This window comes from Dendropsophus ebraccatus, chromosome 1 (assembly GCF_027789765.1).
Source record: "Dendropsophus ebraccatus isolate aDenEbr1 chromosome 1, aDenEbr1.pat, whole genome shotgun sequence".
Classification (NCBI taxonomy): Eukaryota; Metazoa; Chordata; class Amphibia; order Anura; family Hylidae; genus Dendropsophus; species Dendropsophus ebraccatus.
Window position 1 is genome coordinate 120,608,985 of NC_091454.1, and position 24,960 is coordinate 120,633,944.

Here is a 24,960-nt window from a genome sequence, read left to right on the forward strand (position 1 = left end):
TTCCTGAAGAGGCAGGCGAGGTTGTACCCTCGTACATTGGGAAAATTTAGGCCTCCAACCACCTTGCTCAGCATAAGCTTTGTAAGTGATATCCGTGGACGCTTCCCCCTCCAAAGAAATCTAGTGAAGGCCCTGTTTATCGTGGTAACATCTTTGTGTTTAAGTAGAAGGGGAAGGGTTTGTAACGGATAAAGCAGGCGGGCAAAGCTTATCATTTTGATTAAATGACACCGGCCAGCTAAGCTCAAAGGCAGGCTCTCCCAATTTTTCAGCCCTGTGGTAACCTTTTTTATAAGGGGTAAATAGTTGAGAGCATATAGGGTATCTGCAGTTTTCCCTATTTTCAGCCCTAAATATGTTATGGAGGAGGAAGCAACCTTAATATTTAAGTGGTTTAGACAGTGAAGCCAGTCCGGTCTGGCCACTTTTCACTTTTCACTTTTTCACTTTTAGTCACATTAATTTTGTAGCCCGAGAAGCTTCCGAAGTTACTCAGGAAGTCTAGAACCTTCGGGAGGTGCTGGTCGGGTCTGCTAAGGAAAAGGAGGAGGTCATCAGCAAACATAGTTAGCTTAACTGTTTGCGAGCCTATCCCGATCCCCTCGAAAAGGGATGATTGTGTCAGATGCCTGTTAAGGGGTTCTATAGCAAGGTCGAAAAGAAGAGGAGACAGAGGGCAACCCTGCCTCATCCCCTTTTCCAGCGCAATGGGGGTAGACAGGAGACCTTGAGTGTGAATGCGTGCCGTGAGATCCGTGTACAAACCACTCAGGAAGGTACGAAACGCCCCTGTGACACCAAATTTGTCCAACACCGACCCCAGCCAGTCCCATCGCACGTTATCAAATGCTTTTTCCGCATCCAATGTTAGGATAGCGGGGTGCTCCCCTGGCTGAGGTCGATGTCGGACGCGATCTAGTACCATGATAACCTTGCGGATGTTGGTTACCGCAGATCTGGTCCTCACAAAGCCCACCTGATGGTCTCCCACCAATTCCGGAAGCAGGCAAGCCAGCCTGTCAGCCAGGATTTTAGATATGAGTTTGATATCCTGATTTATAAGGGATATGGGTCTATACGACCCTGGATCTTGGGGATCCTTCCCGGGCTTTGGGAGGACTTTGACGTGCTCCAGCTTAGCTGAGGCCGGGATATCACCTGTGTGTAGTATGCCAGTGAAGTAATCTGCCAATACCGGAGAGACCTGTGTCGTGAGAATTTTATAAAACTCCCCCGGGTAACCATCCGGACCCGGGGATTTGCTGTTGTGCAACGACTTAATGGCGGCCGCACTTCCTCCTCCGCAACATCTGCATTCAACATGTCCCTTTGTTCCTGTGATAAGGAAGGGAGGGTTAGGCTGTCCAGGAAATGGGGCCCTAATGAATCATCTACCGAAGTGGTTTTGTAGAGATTTGCATAGTAGTCCCTTAAAGGGAACCAATCACGCCGAAATTGCCCCCATTGATAAGGAAGCGTGCTGGTACATCAGCCAGCACGCTTCCCAAACATCCCCCTGTCCCCTCTGTCCCCTCTTTTGTTAGCCCGTAATCTTACTTTTGCGATGTCCCGCGCCGTATGCTAATCAGCCCTAAGTAGTCCGGGTGGGCTGAACTAGTCAAGGTGGGCTGTACTAGTCACGGGCCTGGGCGCTGTAATCACGCCCAGAGGGGCGTGATTCAAAGACCTTCGCTCCACCGACGTCATCTCTGGCCCGCGTTCACGTCGGCGGCGCGCCGCGTCTTTCGCATGCCGCGCATGCGCAGTACGGCGGGAGAAGACGCTGACGTACTGTGCGTGCGCGGCGTGCGGAAGACGTCGGCGTTGGAACGCAAGCGCCGCTAACGTCTTCCGCACGCCGCGCACGCGCAGTACGTCAGCGTCTTCTCCCGCCGTACTGCGCATGCGCGGCATGCGAAAGACGCGGCGCGCCGCCGACGTGAACGCGGGCCAGAGATGACGTCGGTGGAGCGAAGGTCTTTGAATCACGCCCCTCTGGGCGTGATTACAGCGCCCAGGCCCGTGACTAGTACAGCCCACCTTGACTAGTTCAGCCCACCCGGACTACTTAGGGCTGATTAGCATACGGCGCGGGACATCGCAAAAGTAAGATTACGGGCTAACAAAAGAGGGGACAGAGGGGACAGGGGGATGTTTGGGAAGCGTGCTGGCTGATGTACCAGCACGCTTCCTTATCAATGGGGGCAATTTCGGCGTGATTGGTTCCCTTTAACAAAGAGTTAATCAGCAAGGGTTGTTTTTGCACTTGACCAGCTGGGTCCTTAAGTGCTAAAATATGTGAGGGAGGAAACCTGCCCTTTGCCAGCCTAGCTAGCATCCTCCCAGCTTTGTTGCCCTGCCTGAACAGGTCGGTATCAAAATGGGTACGATACACGCGCTCCCTCCTATCTATCCAAAGCTCAAACACTGAGCGTGCGTTTTGCCATTGGAGTTTAGCATGTGGGGTGGGGGATCTCACAAACTGAGAGTAGGCTTCACGAAGCTGTGCACAAGCTTTAATGTATTCTTGATGGACCTTCTTTTTCATCGAAGAATGATAGGCCAGTAGCTTGCCCCGGAGAATGGCTTTCGATGTCTCCCAATAAATGGGTAAGTCCCCTCTATGAGCGGCGTTGTCTGAGGCAAACTCTAACCACCATCCCCTAAGAAGCTCCTGGAATGTCTTGTCTGTATATAGGTAAGTGGGGAACTGCCATTTAAAGTAATTAGCTTTTGGGGCCGAGGTGTGGAATGTGATGGCAACTGGCGCATGGTCACAGATGACCATTATATAGCATTATACAAGCATTATATATACTGTATGACTCCCCATTGTGTTCCAACACTAAGTGAGACAGTCTCCCCTCCTGGTCGCAGAAGTGGGATAGTAATGCGAAGGAGAAGGATCTGTTGATAAGTGTAACAACCCCGGCTTTGCCCTCAACTGCTGAGGATCCGAAGATGTGCCCAACCCATTGCTTTCGCAGCCTAAAATAATCATCAGTGGTTAGGTGAGTCTCTTGCAAGAGTACTATATCGGGTTTCAGGCGTTTTAAATGCCGGAGTATCTTGACCCTCTTCTGCGGCGAACGCAGACCCTTGACATTCCAGGTCACAATAGTGATAGAGTCAGCCATTGCCTGGTGATCGTAGTGGGCCTATAAATGTGTAGTGGGCATAGCTGAAGAACAACGGGCTGAGCACATCCCCTGGAGACAATACAGCTACATAAGATACGGTAATGATAAGTGCAACCGGTACCATTTGGGTTACGAGGAATTTGCTAGCAGTATAAACTATAACCAGTAACATACATTTCAATAGAAGCATCAGAAAACTATTCAGAGAGAGAATTGGGTTGAACAACAATCCCTGGTAAAGTGTCAAGACTGGTAAAAATATAACACTTTACAATAGGGCGGAGGCCTTCCTTTTTTCAGACATGCGACACAGGAGAGCCAACCCGCCATCCCCCTTGTAAGCGAACAGTAGGCAGTCACGGATAGACAGAATTAGTCAAATATGATGTTGTAAATACCCGCCCAACAGGATATGCAATAGTGGACATGCCCGGCTCTGCAAAGTCACATCCTGTGATATAGGGCAGTGCTAATACGATCCTGCCTGTTTGGGCCAAAAGAACACATTTTTAAACAGGAACTATAATAGCTGCATAAGGTGTAGTAACTCCACAAACTGGAATAGTTGAGGTGGGAGTGAGAACAACCATGAATAAAGGAACCGTACATTACGCAGGAGATGCTCAGTCCGGTGATGGTGACCGCTCATTATCAGAGCAACGAGCCAAGGATCGCCTACGCTTCTTGCGATCCAAGCGGGTCTTGGAGCGACCAGGTCTGCCCCCGGCCGGTGAGGAGGCCCGTGCTTCCATGGGAGAGGAGGAGCGGTGGCGGTCATGGCGCTGAGAAGAACTTGTCGAGGAGACATCAATGTTCAAGGCTGAGCTTGCTTCCTCTGGGGACACATAGGTTGAGGTAGAGCCATCATTGTGGAAGACCCTTAGTGTGGCCGGGTACTGCAGCTGGAACCTCTTGTTGGTTTTGTACAGATGTGAGCAAATGGCGCTAAACGCTCTCCGGCGTTTAGTGACCTCCACAGAGAAATCCTCAAACAGGAGAATACGCATGCAGTGAAATGTGAGTGGGTCGCGACGTTTGCGAAAGGCACGTAACAGCTCAGTTTTATCATTGAAGTCCAGTAGCTTGAAGATCACTTGCCTCGGTCTGCGTGCGTTGTTATCAGATGGCCTCTGCGCAGCTTGCCTTTGATCAGGAGGAGCCCCCAGCCTATGTGCCCGCTCCACTTTGCATGGATGTTGAAGACCCAGCGATTTCGGTAAATCACGCTCGCAGAAGCCTTGGAGCTCCGTTGGAGTCACTTTCCCGCTGACCCCCACTAGCCTCAGGTTGTTCCGGCGGGACCGGTTCTCTAAGTCCTCCATTTTATCTCCGGTCTTAGCCATTTCACTCTCTAGGACAAGTAGTCAGTCAGTTACACCTTTATTTTCATCCTCCACTGTAGAGACTCTCTTTTCCAGCTCAGTTATGCGGGCTGCATGATCAGTCACTTCAGATCGGAGGTGATGTAAAGTGGCCTTAATGGCAGTCTCCACTGTCCTCTGTATCTCTGGGGCCATTAACCTTGCCACCTCTAAGGCCAGCTGCTTATGGTCAAAGGTCCCTGCCTGGGACATGGGGAGCATGTCCTGGGTAAATTGGGACAGCCCTCCATTTTGGGAGAGAGAGACACTGTCATTGCTGCTGTTAGGTGGGGAGAGCTGTGTGGCTGGTACCTGTGAGGCTGACAGGTCCTGTGCAGGATCGCCGGGCGCCATGTTAGCTGCAGCGCCCGGCATGTCAACCTGCCCGCCTGCTGCAGACAGCAGCCGAGGGGTGCCCTTTTGGACAAACTTGTCCATTTGCGGGGGTTGTCGGGACCGCCTGGAGGTTGAATGGCTGCCGGTCGGTCGTCCCGTCGGGACGGTTATTGCGGTACGGGGCGGCGGGTGCGGGAGCTCCTGTGCTCCGATGCTCACATGCCCGCGCTGGAACCGGAAGTCCCAGAACATCCATTTTGATGGCATGTATTCTGCCAAACCAGGAAAGGAGCAATCTGTTGTACGTGCTAAGATCTGTTTTTGTGTGGCCTAATAAGGTGGAGTAATTCAGGGAAAACAATGTGGAAAACTCAGCCGAGATCCACACTCCCAAGTACTTGATAGCTGGAGATTGCCACCAAAAGGAAAAGGCCTTTAATTGCGAGACCAGGGTGGACAGAGGAGATATATTTAGCACTTTGATCTTACTATAGTTAGCTTTAAAATTGCTCACCTAGCCATACCGTTCAAACTCTTTAAGGATAGCGGGAAAGGAAACCCTAGGGTTGGTTACATAAAGCATGAGGTCATCTGCATAAAGTGCAATTTTATAGTGGGAACACCCGAGATTAAGACCCGATATATCTGGGGAGGCACGTAGAGCTACCGCTAGGTGCTCCATCACTAAGGCATAGAGCATCGGCGACAGGGGGCACCAGGTTTGTTAGAGAATTTATAGAAGAACCATTTGGTTCTTTTTTTGATCCTAGCATATTTTTGATCAAGGAGTGTTTGTAATTGACCCCTTAGCCCAACGAGAGAAGCCAGCATCATCAGATCAGACAATCGTTTATGGGATATCTCTGTAGAATGAATGTCAGTAAGCAGTTGTGAGAGCTTGAAGATGTTTGCTCTTTTTAACCCCTTAGTGACCGCCGTGCTGCCTTTTCACGGCGGCCACTAATGGGCTTTATTCCGATGCGTACGCCTTTTAACGGCGTACGCATCGGAACAGATAGCCGCCCGGCGGCTGCAGAGCGGGGGATCAGCGGTCAGTGTGACCGCTGACACCCTCCTGTAACTGCCCGGAGCGGAGGACACCCCGAGATTGTCCATTACCACTCCAGATAGCCAGTAAACACTCACATATTGCCTGTAACTAAAATGACACTCCTTCCCTTCTGAGCCTTGCTGTGTGCCCATACAGTGGTTTATGCCCACATATGGGGTACCATTGTACTCAGGATAAACTCCATTACAAATGTTGGGGTGCTTTTTCTCCCCTGTTCCTAGTGAAATTGAAAAATGTCAAACTAAACAAACATGTTATTGGAAAAATTCAATTTTTTTCTTTTTTACTGTCTAGTTTTGAATACTTTCCTCCAATACCTGTGGGGTCAAAATGCTCACCACACCCCAAGATGAATTCTTTGAGGGGTGCACTTTCCTAAATGGGGTGACTTTTGGGGGGGGTTTATTCTGCAGACATTACAGGGGCACTGCAAATGCACCTGGTGCTCAGAAACTTCTTCAGAAAAATCATGCACTGAAAATGCTAATTGGCGCTCCTTTGCTTCTGAGGCCCGCTGTGTGCCCATACAGTGGTTTACGCCCACATATGGGGTACCGTTCTACTCATGAGAACCCGCGTTACATATATTGGGGTGAGTTTTCTCCCCTCTTCCTTGTGAAATTGAGAAATTTCAAACTAAATCAACATATTATTGGAAAAATTCTATTTTTTTAATTTTTACTGTCTTCTTTTGAATACTTTCCTCTAATACCTGTGGGGTCAAAATGGTCACCACACCCCAACATGAATTCTTTGAGGGGTGTACTTTCCTAAATGGGGTGACTTTTGGGAGGGTTTTATTCTGCTGGCACTACAGGGGCACTGTAAACGCACCTGGCGCTCAGAAACTTCGTCAGAAAAATCTGCACTGAAAATGCTAATTGGCGCTCCCTTCCTTCTGAGCCCTGCTGTGTGCCCATACAGGGGTTTACGCCCACGTATGGGGTACCGTTATACTCAGGAGAACCTGCGTTACATATATTGGCGTGAGTTTTCTACCCTGTTCCTCGTGAAATTGAGAAATTTCAAACTAAACAAACATATTATTGGAAAAATTATATTTTTTCATTTTTACTGTCTTCTTTTGAATACTTTCCTCTAATACCTGTGGGGTCAAAATGGTCACCACACCCCAAGATGTATTCTTTGAGGGGTGTACTTGCCAAAATGGGGTGACTTTTTTTGGGGGGGGGGGGGGGTTATTCTGCTGACACTATAGGGGCTCTGCAAACGCACCTGGCGCTCAGAAACTTCTTCAGCAAAATCTGAGCTGGAAATGCTAATTGGCGATCCTTCCCTTCTGAGCCCTGCTGTGTGCCCATACAGTGGTTTACGCCCACATATGGGGTACCATTGTACTCAGGAGAACCTGCATTACAAAATTTGTGGTGCATTTTCTCTCATGTTTATTATGAAAATGAGATACTTTAATCTTAACAAATATATTATTGGAAAATTTCTATTTTCCATTTTTTTTCGGCCTAATTGAGAATACTTTCCTCCAGCCCTTGTAGGATTAAAATGCTCATTATACCCCTAGATTAATTCTTTAAGGTGTCTAGTTTCCAGAATAGGGTCACTTATGGGGGTTTTCAGTATACAAGCCTCCTAAATCAACTTAAAAAAAGAACTTGACCCTAAAAAAAATCAGTTTTGGAAATTTTATGAAAATGTCATATTTTGCTCATACGCTTCTAAGCCCCGTAACACCCTAAAAAAGTGAAATATGTTTACGAAATGAAGCCAGAATAAAGAAGACATATTGATAATGTAACTTACTAACTAATTTATGTGATATGACTTTCTTTTTTTAGTAGGAAAGAATTTCAAAGTTCGTAAAGTGCAAATTTTTCAAATTTTTTATGATATTTTGATGTTTTTCACAAAAAACACACAAGACGGTGACCAAATTTTGCCACTAACATAAAGTACCATATGTTATGAAAAAACAATCTCAGAATCGCTAGCATACGTTAAAGCATCACTGAGCTATAAGGGCATAAAGTGAGACAGTTCAGATTTTGAAAAAGGAGCCTGGTCATTAAGGTCCAAATAGACTTGGTCCCTAAGGGGTTAAGCGGGACCCATGTCGTATCAAGACCCCTTTAAGCATGCACTTCAACGCTTCCCACTGCATGGGCAAAGGAGTATTGTCCGCAGAGTGGTCAGCCAGAAAATGCGTGATGGGTTGTTTAATATCAGCCTAACAGGCCATGTTCCGCAGGAGATTGGGGTTTAGCCTCCAGCTCCACTCGCGGGGCACAGAGTTGGAGAGCGTCAGTGTCAAAGTAACCGGGGCGTAATTGGCCAATGTCATGGGGTCTATATTTGCCCGGGGGTGCCAGGAGAGCAAGTGATGATCAGTCAAAATGAGATCGATTCTGCTATATGAGTTGTGGACCGAAGAATAAAAAGTGTAGTCTCTTACCCCGGGTAGGAGGACCCTCCACACGTCCACCAATCTGCTGTCAAAGAGAAGCTTTTTAAGGGAACGAGATTGTGAAGGGGAGAGAGATGAACTGCCTGATGAGGAGTCCACTGCTTTGTCTAGAACTAGATTGAAGTCCCCAGCGGTGACCAGGAGTCCCTCCGCGAAGTCCTGTAGAGCATGTAGATAAAGACGGCCCGCCTGTGCCTGGTTACGTTTAGGAAAGTAAAAGTTAGCTATAGTGTAAATACATTCAGCAATTTTAGTTTTTAAAAACAGATAACGACCCCCAGGGTCCACTAATCACGTATCAAGCACCGTTAGGGGCAAAGACTTGTGAATGGCAATGCTAACATCCTTTGTTTTAGCATCAGGGTTAGTGCTATGATGTCATTGCGTGTATTATCTAGTGGGCATGGTGGGAACATGCCCTGTTCTGAAATGGGTCTCTTGCAACAAGAGGACATGCATTCTTTGTTTGTTTATGCAGTAAAGCAACTGGGAACGCCTCCCTGGCTTATTAAAGTCCTGGATATTCAGAGTAGTAAACTTTAAAGATGCCATCTAGGCTGGATGCCTTCTGACAGGGGAGAAAATGAGAATGGAAAAGAGAAGGAAAGGAGAGAGAGGAAAATGAGAATTTGCAAAAAGAGACGGTTTGAACAGGCAAACGCCAACTCTAGAAACAGGACAGAACCAAAGAAGAACTGTCCACCTCAGTCCTCTAAGGACAGAGGTAAGAAGTTAGAGCAATACAACCGTGCCTAAATCGCACAGTTAAACCTCTAGTTAGGGAGTGACTGGAGACAGACCAAGAACTCTCGCTATGTCTCCAGTCATCCTAACCACGCCCATTTGTTCACGTGGCAACGGCCACCAGAGATTTAATTAAAGACATTGGGGAGGTGAGAACAGACTTCCCTTAGTCCCAACATCATGAAACATCATACAATTTTTCGAACCCCTGGTTTCTTTATGCAGGTGACTACGTACAGAGCCCCAGAATGGTAAACAAACAAACATCTTGTTGGCACTGAAAAATTAGGTAAAAACCTGCAACCAGAATAAAGGGGGTGGGGTTGAGGTGAAGGGGGAGGGCAAAGGGGGAGAGGGTAATACCAGAAGGGAGAGGGAGGGGGAGAAGGAGGAACAAAGGAAGGGAAACGAGAAAGGAGGTGCCAATCATTCTTGTGTGTGGGAAGGACGGGTGGTGAGTGAGACAGATAAGGCCAAGGCCAAAGAGATAACGGATTGTTTGGCCGTCACTTATTCAAATTGTATAGGGACCTTTAGATTGGTTGGGAGGAAAGATCAGGAGCAATATGAAAAGTATTTTTTCATTGGAAATAGTAGTAGATGCTTGGAACAAAATTCAAGTAGATGTGGTTGGTAAATCACAGTAATGAATATACATTTGACTGGGCTAAAAACATATCTGTCATAAGGAAAAATAGATTAATTAATACATTTATAAGGTCAGACTATATAGAAAAGTAGTCTTTTTCTGCTGACAGTCTTTTATGTTTCTATGTAAAGGCTGTGGACACCTTTGCATACATACTTTATTGCACTGTAAGTATTTTATTAAATATATTGTTCAAATTTAAGTGATAATTGTTTGGTGTGAAAACGGCAGCGAGAAGTAGTTTGTATATTGTCGAGGGCATATTTTTTATGCGGACATAAAAATTATTGTTAATCTTTTTTTTTAATTGTATAGAAGTCAGCTTTGAATACAATTCAAGAGAGCAATGACAACCATCTGTATTGTATAAAGACTTACCAGTTGCAGAAGACAAATATCTATTCATCCATATCCATTCAGTTTTAATTGATTTAATTGATTTGTTAATGAAAAGCAATTGTACATATTATTAATATATACCATGTGGATAAATAGGTAGATATATAGGTAGATAGATAGATAGATAGATAGATAGATAGATAAAAATCTGCAAAGGGGTCAATAGCCTATAAGCTATAAGTGCTTGAACTAAACATGGTCGCTGCTGCTCAGAATATTTCTGAGATACATAGAAGCCTCGTGTATTACACAATATACAGTATTTATTTTATCATTCTTAAATGATCAGTTGAAAGACACAGACTAAAACAGATGAAACAGATGTTCTTTAATTTCTTTAATGCAGAGTGCACAGTTGTTTTCACCATTGTTCCAATATACCTCTATAGTGATTAACTGCCTAGCTGTTTAACTTGAAATGGAAACTTGGAACCTGTTCTTCTTTGTATTGGTAGGATCCTCACCTACCACTTTTGTATTAAATGTCAGAAAAGTTATTATGTTCTGTTCCTGGATAATCCTTTGTAGTCACTAGAATGTGTTTCTTTATCATTTTGAAAAACAAAACACAGCAATCACTGAACTCAGAAGATCAGCGACAAAAATATAATGGAGTACTCACTCAAGAGTCTCCACTGATACATTGCCCCCTATAAATTTAAATATGCAAAAAAGGGTCAGTGGAAACTCGGTTACGAGTATAAAAGAAAAGAAATAGCCAGATATCCCTCCAGAGAAAGAAAAGCCTAGTTGCCAAGGGGTGCCTCCCAGTGAGGAGTAGTGATGTCACGATACCAGACTTTTGAGTTCGATACCAATACCAACTCTTTTTTTTCAATGCTCGATACCAATTCGATACTGAATAAATTATATTAAAGAAAACCCCACAAGAATAGAAATGCCCCTCCCCCCACCCTGACTGTCAGGTCAGTACAAACCAATTTAAGTTCCTTTAATTTTATTACTTTAAAAATAAAGTTTCCATTATTTAAAATGTGATTAAAAATTGCCTTTCTCTGACTCCTAACACTTTGTCATCTTTTAGCCTGTATGGCTATGATTTTTTGTGCCAGGATCTGTAGTTTAATTTAGTACCATGTTTTTATGTGATACTGAACTTGGTGTTTTTTTGCGCTTGCTCTGTTTACTGTGCGTGATCAGGAAGGTGATAATTTTATATTAAGGACAATAACACTCCAGCTATGTGGGGACAATCGGGGTTGTAGTCATGTAACACACACTTCAACTATCAGGTGGATGATGGGGATTGAAGTCATGTAATACACTTTAGCTATTTGGGGATGGTGGGGGTTTTAGTAATGTAACACTTCAGCTATCAGGGGGATGATGGGGACTGTAGTCATGTAACACACAACAGCTATCAGGGGGATGATGGGGACTGTAGTCTTGTAATACTAGCTATCTGGGGATGATGGGGATTGTAGTTATGTAACACAAACCAGCTATCAGGGGGATGATAGGGACTGTAGTCACGTGTCACACACTTCAGCTATCAGGACAATGATGGGGATTGTAATCATGTAACACACACTTCAGCTATTTGGGGATGGTGGGGGTTGTAGTCATGTAACACTAACTAGCTGGGGATGATGGGAGTTGAAGTCATGTAATATACTTCAGCTATTTGTGGATGGTGGGGTTGTAGTCATGTAACACTTTAGCTATCAGGGGGATGATGGGGACTGTAGTCATGTAACACTAGCTATCTGGGGATGATGGGGATTGTAGTTTTGCAACACACACCAGCTATCGGGGATTATGGGGACTGTAGTCATGTAACACACACTTCAGCTATCAGGGCAATGATGGGGATTGTAATCATGTAACACACACTTCAGCTATTTGGGGATGGTGGGGGTTGTAGTCATGTAACACTAACTAGCTGGGGATGATGGGAGTTGTAGTCATGTAACACACACCAGCTATCAGGGGGATGATGGGGACTGTAGTCATGTGACACACATTTCAGCTACCAGGGGGATGGTGGGGGCTGTAGTCAGGTAGCACACACTTCAGCTACCAAGGGAGGGGTGATGGTGAGGGCTGTAGTCATGTAGCACACACTTCAGCTCCCAGGGGGGGATGGTGGGGGCTGTAGTCATGTAACACACACTTCAGCTACCAGGGGGATGGTGGGGGCTGTAGTCATGTAGCACACACTTCAGCTACCAGGGGGATGGTGGGGGCTGTAGTCATGTAACACACACTTCAGCTACCGGGGGTGGGGGCTGTAGTCATGTAACACACACTTCAGCTACCAGGGTGATGGTGGGGGCTGTAGTCATGTAGCACACACTTCAGCTACCAGGGGGATGGTGGGGGCTTTAGTCATGTAACACACACTTCAGCTACCAGGGGGATGGTGGGGGCTGTAGTTATGTAGCACACACTTCAGCTACCAAGGGGGGATGGTGGGGGCTGTAGTCATATAGCACACACTTCAGCTACCGGGGATGGGGGCTGTAGTCATGTAGCACACACTTCAGCTACCGGGGGGGGGGGGGGGCTGTAGTCATGTAACACACACTTCAGCTGCCAGGGTGATGATCGGGGCTGTAGTCATGTAGCACACACTTCAGCTACCAGGGGGATGGTGGGGGCTGTAGTCATGTAACACACACTTCAGCTACCGGGGGGGGGGGATGGTGGGGGCTATAGTTATGTAGCACACACACTTCAGTTATTGGGATGATGAGGGTTGTAGTTGCACTTTTCCTTCTTTCAGGGCATGGTGACCTAAATTTGGGCGGCAGGGTAATCTGCAGGTTACAGCCCCCTCCCCCGTCAGAGCACGGGAGACCTCCTGTTCATTCCCCCACTGATGTCTTCCCCCGGAAGTTATCTGAGGGCCCGGCCGCTCCTCCTCACAGTCCTGCGACCCCCACCTCACAGTGCAGCCAGATGAAGTGGCCGCATCTCCTCCTCACCTCCAGCCTTCTCCGTCCTGCTCTCCCTCTTTAGCCTCCTCACCTCCTCTCCCTTCTCCGTCCTTCTCTCCCCGACTTCCGCTCTCCCTCTTCAGCCTCCTCACCTCCAGCCTTCTCCGTCCTGCTCTCCTTCTTTAGCCTCCTCACCTCCTCTCCCTTCTCCTCCGTCCTCCTCTCCCGGACTTTCCGCTCTTCTCTGTGCAGCTGCACATGCCACATAAATCATTTCCCTGATAACAGAGTCTGGCTGAGCCGGACCCTATTATCAGAGAGACACCGGCAGCGGGGGTCTGCTACACATAGTAGCTGACCCCTGCTGCATATGGAGCGGGCTCAGGAGGGGTTAATGCCGCTGTCAGTGTGACAGTGGCATCAACACAGTTACATAGCCGGCACAAGCAATTGCTATGTGTGGGCTATTTGAATTTGGCGCCGCCGGGAACATAGGGAGAGAAAGCAGAGGAAGTGATAGGTGGGGGCAGGGGGCGGCACATAGAGAACACGGTCGGCGCTCAGCTAGCCGCCGGCCGTGTTCTCTACACTATACTTTATGTTTAGCGGCACAATTAGGCAGCTTAACATAAAGTATCAATACCCGGAAATCCTGGTATTGAACCGTTTTTTTTGCCCGGAATATCGATAGTAGTATCGATATTTCGGTGCATCGTGCATTCCTAGTGGGGAGTTCACCAAACCACCCTGATACGTAGCCCCTTAAGTCCCACTCAGTTGCGAGTATTGGAACATAAATAGGGAACTACCAGGGTGGCCCCTTTTGCCTCAAAGTCTAACTCTGTGTTGCGAGTATTGCGACATGACAAGGCTTACCAAGGCTAGGCATCCATCCACAGACAGTTGTTTCAGGGTATTTGCCCCTCATCAGTGTGGAGCAGGATTCTGGCTACCAGGGGCAATAAAAAATAGACAAACAAAACACAGAATTCACTGAACTCAAGGAGATCAGCAGCAAAAAATCCAATGGATCACTCACTCAAGAGTAGTGATGCACGATGCACCGAAATATTGATACTACTATCGATATTCCGGGCCAAAAAACGGTTTGATACCAGGATTTCCTGGTATCGATACTTTATGTGTTGGCTGGGTTCACACTACGTATATTTCAGTCAGTATTGTGGTCCTCATATTGCAACCAAAACCAGGAGTAGATTAAAAACACAGAAAGGATCTGTTCACACAATGTTGAAATTGAGTGGAGGGCCGCCATTTAATGGCAAATATTTGCTGTTATTTTAAAACAACGACTGTTATATTGAAATAATGGCAGTTATATACTGTTATATGGCGGCCATCCACTCAATTTCAACATTGTGTGAACTCCTGGTTTTGGGTGCAATATGAGGACCACAATACTGACTGAAATATACATAGTGTGAATTCAGCCTCAAACTGCGTTATTATGCAGTTTAACATAAAGTATAGTGCAGGGAACACGGCCGGCGGCTATCTGAGCGCCGCCCGTGTTCTGTGTGCCGCCCTGTGCTCCCACCTGTCATCTCCTCGGTGCGCACACCCTCTTACCCCATCGGCGCCAAATTCAAATAGCCGACACATAGTTATTGCTTGTGTTGGCTATTTTACAATGTGGATGCCGCTGTCACACTGACAGCAGCATTACCCCCCTCCCCCTCCTGAGCCCGCTCCATATACAGCAGGGGTCGGCTACTGTGTGTAGCAGACCTCGGCTGCTAATGACTGCGGGCAGAGCAGGGTCGCGGCTGGAGGGGGAAAGCGGCGCGTCCGGGAGAGGAGAACGCTGGAGGAGGGGGCGGCAAGAGATGCGGTCACTACATCTGCACGGGAGGACTATGAGGTGGGGGCGGCAGGAGTGTGAGGAGGGGCGGGAAGCTGGGGCCAGCAGGAAACTCCCAGGGTAGACATTAACAATGTGGGGGGTTTACAGTCTCCCTGACTCTGACTGGGAAGGGAAGGGGGAAGGGGGCTGTAACCTGCAGATTACTCTTCCGCCAAATCCAGGTCAACCTGCTGGGTCAGTGATCAGCATGCCCAGACAGCAGGAATAGTGAAACTACAATGCCCATCATCCCCCTGCTTGCTGGTGTGTGTTATATGGCTACAATGCCCATCATCCCACCTGCTGGCTGGTGTGTGTTATATGGATACAATGCCCATCATCCCCCCCTGCTGGCTGGTGTGTGTTATATGGCTACAATGCCCATCATCCCCCCTGCTGGCTGGGGTGTTATATGGCTACAATGCCCATCATCCCCCCTGCTGGCTGGTGTGTGTTATATGGCTACAATGCCCTCTGATAGTTAAAGTGTTACATGACTACAACCCCCATCCTTCCCCTGACAGCAGGTTTGTGCTACATCACTAAAACCCACATCCTCCCCCTGATAGCAGGTGTGTGTTACATGACTACAACCCCCATCCTCCCCCTGATAGTAGGTGTGTGTTACATGACTACAACCTCCATCCTCCCCGATAGCAGGTGTGTGTTACATGACTATAACCCCCATCACCCTCTGATAGTTAAAGTGTTACATGACTACAACCCCCATCCTCCCCGATAGCAGGTGTGTTACATGACTACATCCTCCATCCTCCCCTTGATAGCAGGTATGTGTTACATGACTACTACCCCCATCACCCCCCTGATATCTGAAGTGTGTGTTACATGACTACAACCCCCATCCCTGGCAGCTGAAGTGTTATTGTCCATACTACCTGTCACCTTCCTGATTACACACGGTAAACAGAGCAAGCGCAGAAATAAACAAATTCAGCACCACAGAAAAACATGGTACTAAATAAAAGTACAGATCACAGCGCAAAAAATGCCCCTCACTCCCCAGCCAGACAAAAAAAAGTTAGTCAGAGTTGGGCAAGTTTTTATTTATTTTAAATAATAGGGACTTTATTTTTAAAGTAATAAAATTAGGTGACGATAAATTGGTTCATTCTGACCTGACCCGGGGAGGGCGGGGGGGGTCATTTCTATTCTTGTGTTTTTTGTTTTTTAAATATAATTTATTAAGTATCGAATTGGTATCGAGCATTGAAAAAAAAAAATTGGTATTGGTATCAAACTCAAAATTCTGGTATTGTGACATCACTACTCAAGAGTCTCCACTGATACATTGCCCCCTATAAATTTAAATATGCAAAAAGGGTCAGTGGAGCCACAGTTACGAGGCTCAAAACACAGAAATAGCCAGATATCCCTCCAGAGAAGGAAAGCCGAGTTGCCAAGGGGTGCCTCCCATACATAGCCCCTTAAGTCCCACTCAGGCTTGTATTCTCTGGAGGGATATCTGGCTATTCCTGTGTTTTGAGACTCTTAACTGAGGCTCCACGGACCCTTTTTTGCATCTTTATTATTTTGTTAACATGTTCATGCCATTAGAAAAATATGTTAGATCCGGACTTTTCAATACCTGTGTCGTGTCAGAGTGTTCAGCCCCACTGATCTCTAAAACAAGCTAGGAGGAGAACCTGGTTATGTACTTCTCTTCCCCGGTCACTGCTTTTTTTTGGTATCGCTGCTCATCACAAGATGAGCCCCGTAGACTTATAATGAAGCTCATTTCATGCAGTGAGAGTGAAAAGGGCATGGCGTTAGGCACATAACCATATTCTTCTTCAGGGTACAAACCCACTTGCCGGATCTGCAGCGAGTCTCCTTGCTGCGTTTTTGCAGCGAGACTCACTGCAGATCCCAGCCCTATACTTACATTAGCAGAGAAACTCTGAGCAGGGATGTACATCCCTGCTGCGATTTTGTCTGCAGCCCTCCCCATTAACCCCCTAGCCGCCGGACATTATACATTACCGGGTCCCCGTTCCTGCAAGCAGCCCGCCCCCCCCTGCAGCCCCGATCGCCCCCGGCCGCATGATTGCCCCCCGCACCCCCTGGCCGTACGATAGCCCCCCGCAGCCCCGATCGCCCCCAGCCCCCGCCGCACGATCGCCCCCCGCACCCCCCGGCCGCACGATCGCCCCCCCGCATCCCCCGGCCACACGATCGCCCCCCGCAGCGATCATGCGGCCGGGGGCGATCGGGGCTGCAGGGGGGGCGGGCAGGATATACATTACCAGGTCCCCGCTCCTGCTTGCTTCGGCGGCTCCCGGCACGTTCTGCCCGGCCAATCAGTGCGCTGCCCCGCCGCAGCGCTCTGATTGGCCGGGCGGGCCGTGAAGACACCGGGAGCCCCGAAGCAAGCAGGAACGGGGACCCGGTAATGTATAATGTCCGGCGCCTAGGGGGTTAATGGGGCGGGATGCAGACAAAATCGCAGCAGGGATGTACATCCCTGCTGCAAGTTTCTCTTCTAATGAAAGTATAGGGCTGGGATCTGCAGCGAGTCTCGCTGAAAAAACGCAGCAAGGAGACTCGCTGCAGATCCGGCAAGTGGGTTTGTACCCTTAAGCTAATTTTAGAGATTGATGGGAACTTAAACCCGAACTGATCTGAATATTTGACATATCTCTGTGATATGTCAAAAGTATCTCTAATGACAGGCACATTATTATTATTTTATTAGTTATTATTTAGTTAATTTATTAGTTATTATTTCCTGATACAGTGTTATGACTAAAGCTGATAGGGGGCATTTATCAAGGCTCACGTTCCAGTGTAAAAAAAAAAGTTGCCAAGCCTCACCTTGCCTAAAATTTAAAACTTTATTTTACTCTAGCTTTCTGGTGTAACCACTGATACATTTCCCTGAAATATTTGGTTAATGGAGATATAATATTTAATAGAGTTCAAGAAAATTAAAAGAACTTATGAAGAAAGTAACACATTGATCTAACCCTTGTGTGCAAGTCAGTGCTAAGAAACATTGCCAAACTGATAAAAGTAATCCCATCTTCTAACCTATCCCTTAATATGCTAAACGTTTCCCTGATGTAAGAACAAGTGGGAATAGTACAGAATGTAAACTACAAAAAAAGGAACATTTGAGAGTAATAAGCCCCAGATGTGTATACTTTACCTTCACAGATACAGAGAAATAGGCCAAGGTGCAATTAATTTGTCTGCCCCCCATTATCCCTATAGAATGGAACATTTGAAACAGCCAAGGGTTCCTGCATTTTCTATGGTGAGGGTCAAGCCACAGCCAGATTGCCTGGTGGCGGCTTATCTCTTTGAAAACAATGGGGTCGGGCAGTGATTTTCCATCCTGTCTTCATCATCTGTCAGTGAAGTGTCAGGAGAGCCCCATACACTCTATACTGACAGACGATCCTGCCTCAAAGAAAAGTATAAAGTGTATAGTGACCTTAAAGGAGAAGTCCAGCCCTTGCTGAAATCTAACAGCTTACAGGGCAAACATAACAACCAGTCCTTACTTACCTTTCCCCATTCCTGTGATCCACTGCATGACTGGCTCCGGGCCCCCCCCCCTGGAAGGCATTTTCATCTGAGTTGTGATGACCATCCTGGCTGATGAACTGTCTGCTCAGCCAATTAGTGACTGGAACAACATCCCACCCCAGTCACTGACTGGCTGAGTGGACAGTCCATCATCCAGGTTGTGACGCGGGCAGCGCAGAAGATCCCTGAGCCCGGTGAAGGTCCCAGAGCAGCGATCTGGCACTGAAGAGGCACACAGAGCAGTGAGTTAGTAGCATTTATTATTTCCCCCTGTGCCCCTGCCATTTGAAAAAAAAAGGCAGTTGAACTTTAAGACAAGCCTATGGGGGGGAGGGTGGAGCGGAGAGAGACAGCTAAAAGACAGCTCTGTTAGATCTCAACCCAGGGCTTTATACAAAGTTTTGACTGCTTAGTACAGCTTTGGTTTCCATGCTGCTGTTCTGTGTGCCGACACCATAGACCACCAAGCCCTAATTTTGGGCAAAAAATGTTATGTAAACTCCCACTCTGCACAAAATTTTATATAAATTTTATAACATATGAAAATAAGAGGTCAGATTTGAAAAATTAAGCTGTGTTCTAAAGGCCAAATGTGTCTGTTTACTTAAGGAGTTAAGGTGGGGGTATACTGGACCATAGCTGTTTCAGTGCTGTGTAAAGGGAACCTTGGCCAGCAGCAATTAGCTGCAGGGAGTTTTACTCTCATATTGTGCAGGCTGCTAAGGGGAACTCTTTGGGGGTGGGGGCCCTGGGCAATTGCCTGAATTGCCCTCGCCCTAATGCCAGCCCTGTTGACCCTTGACATTATGGTTGCTGTGTTGCTAAGTTTGTATTATGTCAGTACTGTGAAATCTGCTCCATATTTGTGGGTCTAGAAATCAATTCAATGTGATTTGTTTTGGACACACATTAATAATTCTGATGTCATCTTCACTGTTGCCAGTTATCCAGACACTAGCTGCAGTTCCAGCCAGAAATGAAATGCTGGAGTAAATTTTATAGGGCATTTTTTCTTGTCCATAATGCATTTTGGGCCGATAGGACAGGTTTTTAACTTTGTTAGTGTTGAAAGATTACACTGCTTTCTGCTTGAATAGCACACAGTGTTACTGGTATAAATAATTTATTTGTCCACAATGATAGCAATAATGTGTCTTATAGACTGGAATCTTTGAGCCTGTATTGGTCTGCTGATACATTCCTGTTATCTTAAAGTTATAAGAACAGTGGGGATAACATAAAAAGCTTTATTTTTTTTTTAAGGGAGTCCCATTCCCTGTCCTTGTTCTGAGTTCTCTGAAACGTCACAACCAAGGGTGTATCATAGATCACTGTGATAAGGGGCTGTATGGAAAACAACGTTCCTGCGGCCGTCTGTGTGTGAACATAGCCTAATAGTAACCACCATACTGTATTAAGGCCTAAGCCCCTATTGCTTTGTTGTTACTACTACAGGATACTGTCTTGATAAGTTATATTTCACCTGTCTTCTTCTCTGGTTCCGGGGTCGCTGAGTTTCCACTCCAATCAGTGGGTTGCAGCGGGATGTCAGTGACCCGGGAGCTGGAGAAGCAGAAGGGAGCATGGGCAGGTAATATATTATATATTCTATTTTGAAAATACGCTGCAAGAATGCAGAGCCATAGGACAACACTTTACCGCATATGGCAGCAGATTTGGCTCCAAGAATGGCAGTGTGAAATCCATTGCGAATGTGGTACATATGAACGCAGCCTAAAGGGGTTTTCCTGGCTAATAAAAATTGCCAAAGGGTAAGGGATGGCAGTAAAAGCAAAGAAAAGTATACTCTCCTTTCCTCTTGCTCCCGATTCCAGCACTGCTGCAACTCTAGAGTCCCCATTGGATGTTCCCTGGTGAGGTTATTATGCACTGGCCTCCAAAGGCACATGCACTTACTCTTACCCTCGAAAGTGAGAGTTATTAAAATGTGGGCAACATAATTTACCTGACTGTCCACAAATGACAGAATCATCAATTGATACAGTTTAAACCCCCAACATTGGTGAAAGAAACAATGCAAAGTCATGTTATACTACATTTATTCATGTGTAATCTTCTCCTCCTTGTAGATGTCACAATCTAAACTTTTTGAGCCTCCGCTTCTGTGAAAATGTGACTGACTCTGGCATTGAACTCCTTGGAAATATGGCTTCACTTATTTCCATTGATATTTCTGGGACCAGCATTACAGACCAAGTATGTATAAGTATTTGGCAAAATGATGACAATGTAGTTAAATAGAAAACATGAACATGGTTAAAGGGAACCTCTCAGCACCCAGAACCAACCCGAGATGCTGACAGTGTGCTTTAGGTGGTATTACACCAGTTAGCAGGTCACCTGTGGCTATTCTGTCAGTGGAGGGAATGCTGTACAATATCAGCTTTCAAACTGTAACCAAGAGTCAAAGAGGAGTGGTGAGGTGCTTGTGCCGCACTATGGCAGCCTCACCACTAGTCCTTCTTTTCCATTAATATTCTCAAAGTCCTGGGCTCTTGCATATCTTCCTGGTCTATGCAGGCAACGCTGATATGACAGGCCATATGCCTCCTGCTCTCTTTGTCACTGCCGACGCAGGGGCGCATGTGCAGATCAAAAGGATGGCATGATCATGCAGGAGGCAGGGCAGTTTGGAATATTCAAGAAGGAGAAAGGAGTGTTGAGGCTGCCATAGTGCGGCATGAGGGTCTTACCACAATTCCTCTTTGACTCTTAATTACAGTTAGAAAACGGATATTGTACAGCACCCCCTCCACTGACAGAATAGCCACAGGTAACTGATGTGATACCACCCACAGCACACACCTCAGTTTGGGTCTGGGTGTTGACAGATCCCCTTTTAATCTTGCAAGAATGGCTTTCTTAAAGACTTATTCCAGGCAGTTTAAGTCATGTTTGAAAGGAATATTCCAGGTGATTCAGATATTATGTTGCCGGAAGGCTGGTAAATAAAAAAAATACTTGCCTATCCCAGTCCCTCGCAGCTCCTTGCCCAGCAACTTTCAGTCCCCCACAGGTGTGCCACCTCTGAGAAGAGATGTCTGAGCAGGACTTGCGTACTGAGGCAATCACTGGCTCTAGTCGTACTCCAGCTTAGTTAGTAATTGGCTAAACAGGCAGGATCTACTCAGACATCTTGAGTTAGAAGAAGAAGCAAGTGAAGACCAACAGGAGACCTAAAGTCAATGGACTGGGGAGCTGCTGGGGACCAGGTAAGTAAGAACAATTTCTTTTTCATTTACCAGACCCCAGTAACACACAAAAAATGAATGTTGAATGCTGGGAAACCCTTTTAAAAAGTACTTTTCAACAGAATGTAAGAATATGGCTTGAACAGGGTTTTACAACATGCAAAACTTAAAGGCAGCAGGAGGATCCACAAGGATCGGTATTCTACTTTAAAGGGAATCTATCAGCACCTGGGCTGGTGCCGAGGTGTTGACAGTGCAGTTAAGTTGCATGTCCGTTAATGTATGCAGTATCTTTCTTGTAGCATTCGGTCCAGTAGTTTTTTTTAAATTCTTGTCTGTAACTTGTAGTGGTGAGGAGTTCGTGCCGCACTTAGGCACGCCTCACCACCGCTTCCTCCTCCCTCTTTGCTGGCTGTTCCGGCCACTCATCTGCGCTACGGCGCATGCGCGAGATATACAGGGCGCTTGCAGAAGCAGGAGGCCGGGCCGGGCAGCAAAGAGGGAAGAGGAAGCGGTGGTGAGGCGTGCCTAAGTGCGGCACGAACTCCTCACCACTACAAGTTACAGACAAGAATTAAAAAAAAACTACTGGACCGTATGCTACAAGAAAGGTACTGCATACATTAATGGACATGCACCTTCACTGCACTGTCAACACCTCGGCACCAGCCCAGGTGCTGACAGATTCCCTTTAATGGTGCGTTCACACCTACAGGATCTGCAGCTGATTTTCTGCAGCAGATTTCATTTAAATAACTGAACACAGCATCAAATCTGCTGCAGATCTGCTGCAGATCCTGTAGGTGTGAACGCACCCTAAAGGTACTTAACAGGATACAAAAAAGGTGTGAACCCAGCCTTACAGCTGTCACTTGAATGTCACCTATCTAGTTAATCCGTAGCCCACTGTAATATAAATCTCAAATGTTTCTTTGTATGTTAGAAGAGAACTTACTGATGGGCTTCCCAGTCATACAGAGTACACTAGAAATAATAAAGTATGTAATTATAGCCTAGCATGCCATGCTTTAACATGACACTGTAATTAGTACAAGTTTTCATCCACAGAGGAAATACTTATTCACTAAAAAGCAAGACAGGCAATAAGGAGACAGCTACAGACTAAATATTGTGTGTGTTTAAAAATGCACAGTCTGCTGTTTCTTCTCTACTTTTTTCTGGAGGTCTGGTTGCCATTGGATTCATGAGTCAGCTTTATTTCTTCAAAGGCTGTCATTACATTATATCCCCCTCCACTTCTTTAACCAAAAACCTAACAGTCAAGAAATTCCGTTATGGTTTTTCTATAAAGCTTATAAATGAGCTCACACTTCCCAGTGGGCTATGATCAACAGCTTGGAATTTAATCTAAGGAAAGAAAGTGATAACAATTCTATCACAGATCAAGCTCATATTTTCTACTACATTTTTTGTTGCTACCTTTAAACATATACTTTGTGCTTTTTCTACAATGGCAAACAGTATTTTATAATATCCACAACTTATCTTATTACAGCCTCAGTCATGAAGGTTTAAAGATTTCACAAATCAAAATAAGATCATCGACAGACATCATACAGTGGAGTCCAGAGACAATACATTTACAACACATTCACATAACTTAGATAAGAGAACCGTTTAAGCTGACCCTCCAGTCAAACGTTCACTTTCATAAACTGTAATGGTTCGAACAGTAAGGCTTATTATTATTTTTATGAAAATCGGCTATGGCAAAATCCTGCTACCATAATTATAGCGGTAGTCGGTGTGACTCATGGAATATGGAGGAAGCGGTAGTGTAAAACTGCCTCTTCACAGATGTCAGCACAGTTTACCTTATGTAGAGGAAACACAAATTCTGGTGATGTTGTTTACTATCACTTGCCCACCTACTCCATACTATAGCACTGGGAAGAAGGAAAGAGTTAGGTCACAAGGTACTTTAGTAGGCAGGTTTAAAATGACTCTGTACCCACAATCTGACCCCCCCCCCCCCCCCCTCCAAACCTCTTGTATTGTCTTCTGCTTTTAATCCAAGATCTGAGGTTCATTCGGCAGGTGATGCAGTTATTGTCCTAAAAAACAACTTTTAAACTTGCAGCCCTGTGAAAAATTGGCGTGGCCTAGAGTGCCCTTGGCCAAGGATTTGGACACCCCGCTGTCCCTCCTTCCCATCATTAGGAATGCCCCAAGAACAAGTTCTACTATTTATCACCTGTCTGAACACTGCACATGTGCTGAATTGTTAAGGCCCATGTGCAGTGTTCAAACAGGTGATGAATAGGAAAAATCCTCCCTGGGGCATTCCTAATGTTGGAGAGGGCGGGAATGAGGGACAGAGAGGCATCGTAATCCTAGGGCATAGACACTGCTAAAGGTGCAACTTAATAAAATATTATGCAGTTTGCCTGGTTAATGCCATAAAGAAAAGATTACTCAATGCTAGAAGTGATGTTTTTTGATTACTCCATTTTTCTGGGAGGTAAAGTAATAAAGCAGTCAAAAGGTCATATGCACTCAAAAGTAGTATCAATAAAATATACCTTGCTCTGCAATCCCTCACAAAAGTTCCATGAAAAATAAAAGTTAAAAGTGAGTGAATATGGCATTGCAATGCAAATATTTTTTTTCTTTTAAGTAGTAAAATATAACAACAACTGTAAGAATCTGGTATCACAATAAAAATAATGGACTGGAGAGAAAGGAACTGCTGCACATCCCATCTATGGCTGATACTAATGCCGCTAGGCCTATATTAAAAATCAACACCAGAGTGTCTGTATATGTTCTGATCAAGCCATAATAGCCCCGTGTACCAACGTGCAGGTTAGTGACCGCCACCCCCGCAAAGCGTGCACGTGCAGGGAAGGGGGGCCATGGAACGGCCCTGCAACCCCCATGTCACAGGACCAGACCCAAAAAGCCCCACCAGAACCTGGCCAGCACCACCGGCGGGCCGGGTTCTGGTGGGGCTTTTTGTGTCTGATCCTGTGACATGGGGGTTGCAGGGCTGCCCCCAAACGACACAAGTATGGATATGGTATTACATTTACCACTGCTGCTCTCACAGAATGGGGAAGACATAAGGTACTGACAGGTGAGCACAAGCATATCCTGCTAATTTTGGTCATGTGGGTCTTATAAAGGAGTGCGAGCTGTTCAGAGAGGGAGAACTGTAAAACACGGACTGGAGAGCAAGGAACGGCTGCACATCCCATCTATGGCTGATACTAATGCCGCTAGGCCTATATTAAAAATCAACACCTTGGGTCTGGTCCTGTGACATGGGGGTTG

At 46.2% G+C, this 24,960-nt stretch overlaps 1 protein-coding gene across 4 annotated transcripts in view; it reads left to right on the top strand.

The window, feature by feature from the left end:
- The window catches only part of FBXL13 (F-box and leucine rich repeat protein 13), a 150,442-nt gene that overhangs the window by 104,187 nt on the left and 21,295 nt on the right, over positions 1 to 24,960 (top strand). For all 4 annotated transcript variants that reach the window (XM_069977951.1, XM_069977978.1, XM_069977968.1 and 1 more), the window contains one exon: positions 20,545 to 20,671. In XM_069977951.1, coding sequence (XP_069834052.1) covers positions 20,545 to 20,671 — 127 coding nt within the window. The remainder of the gene's footprint in view (positions 1 to 20,544; positions 20,672 to 24,960) is intronic.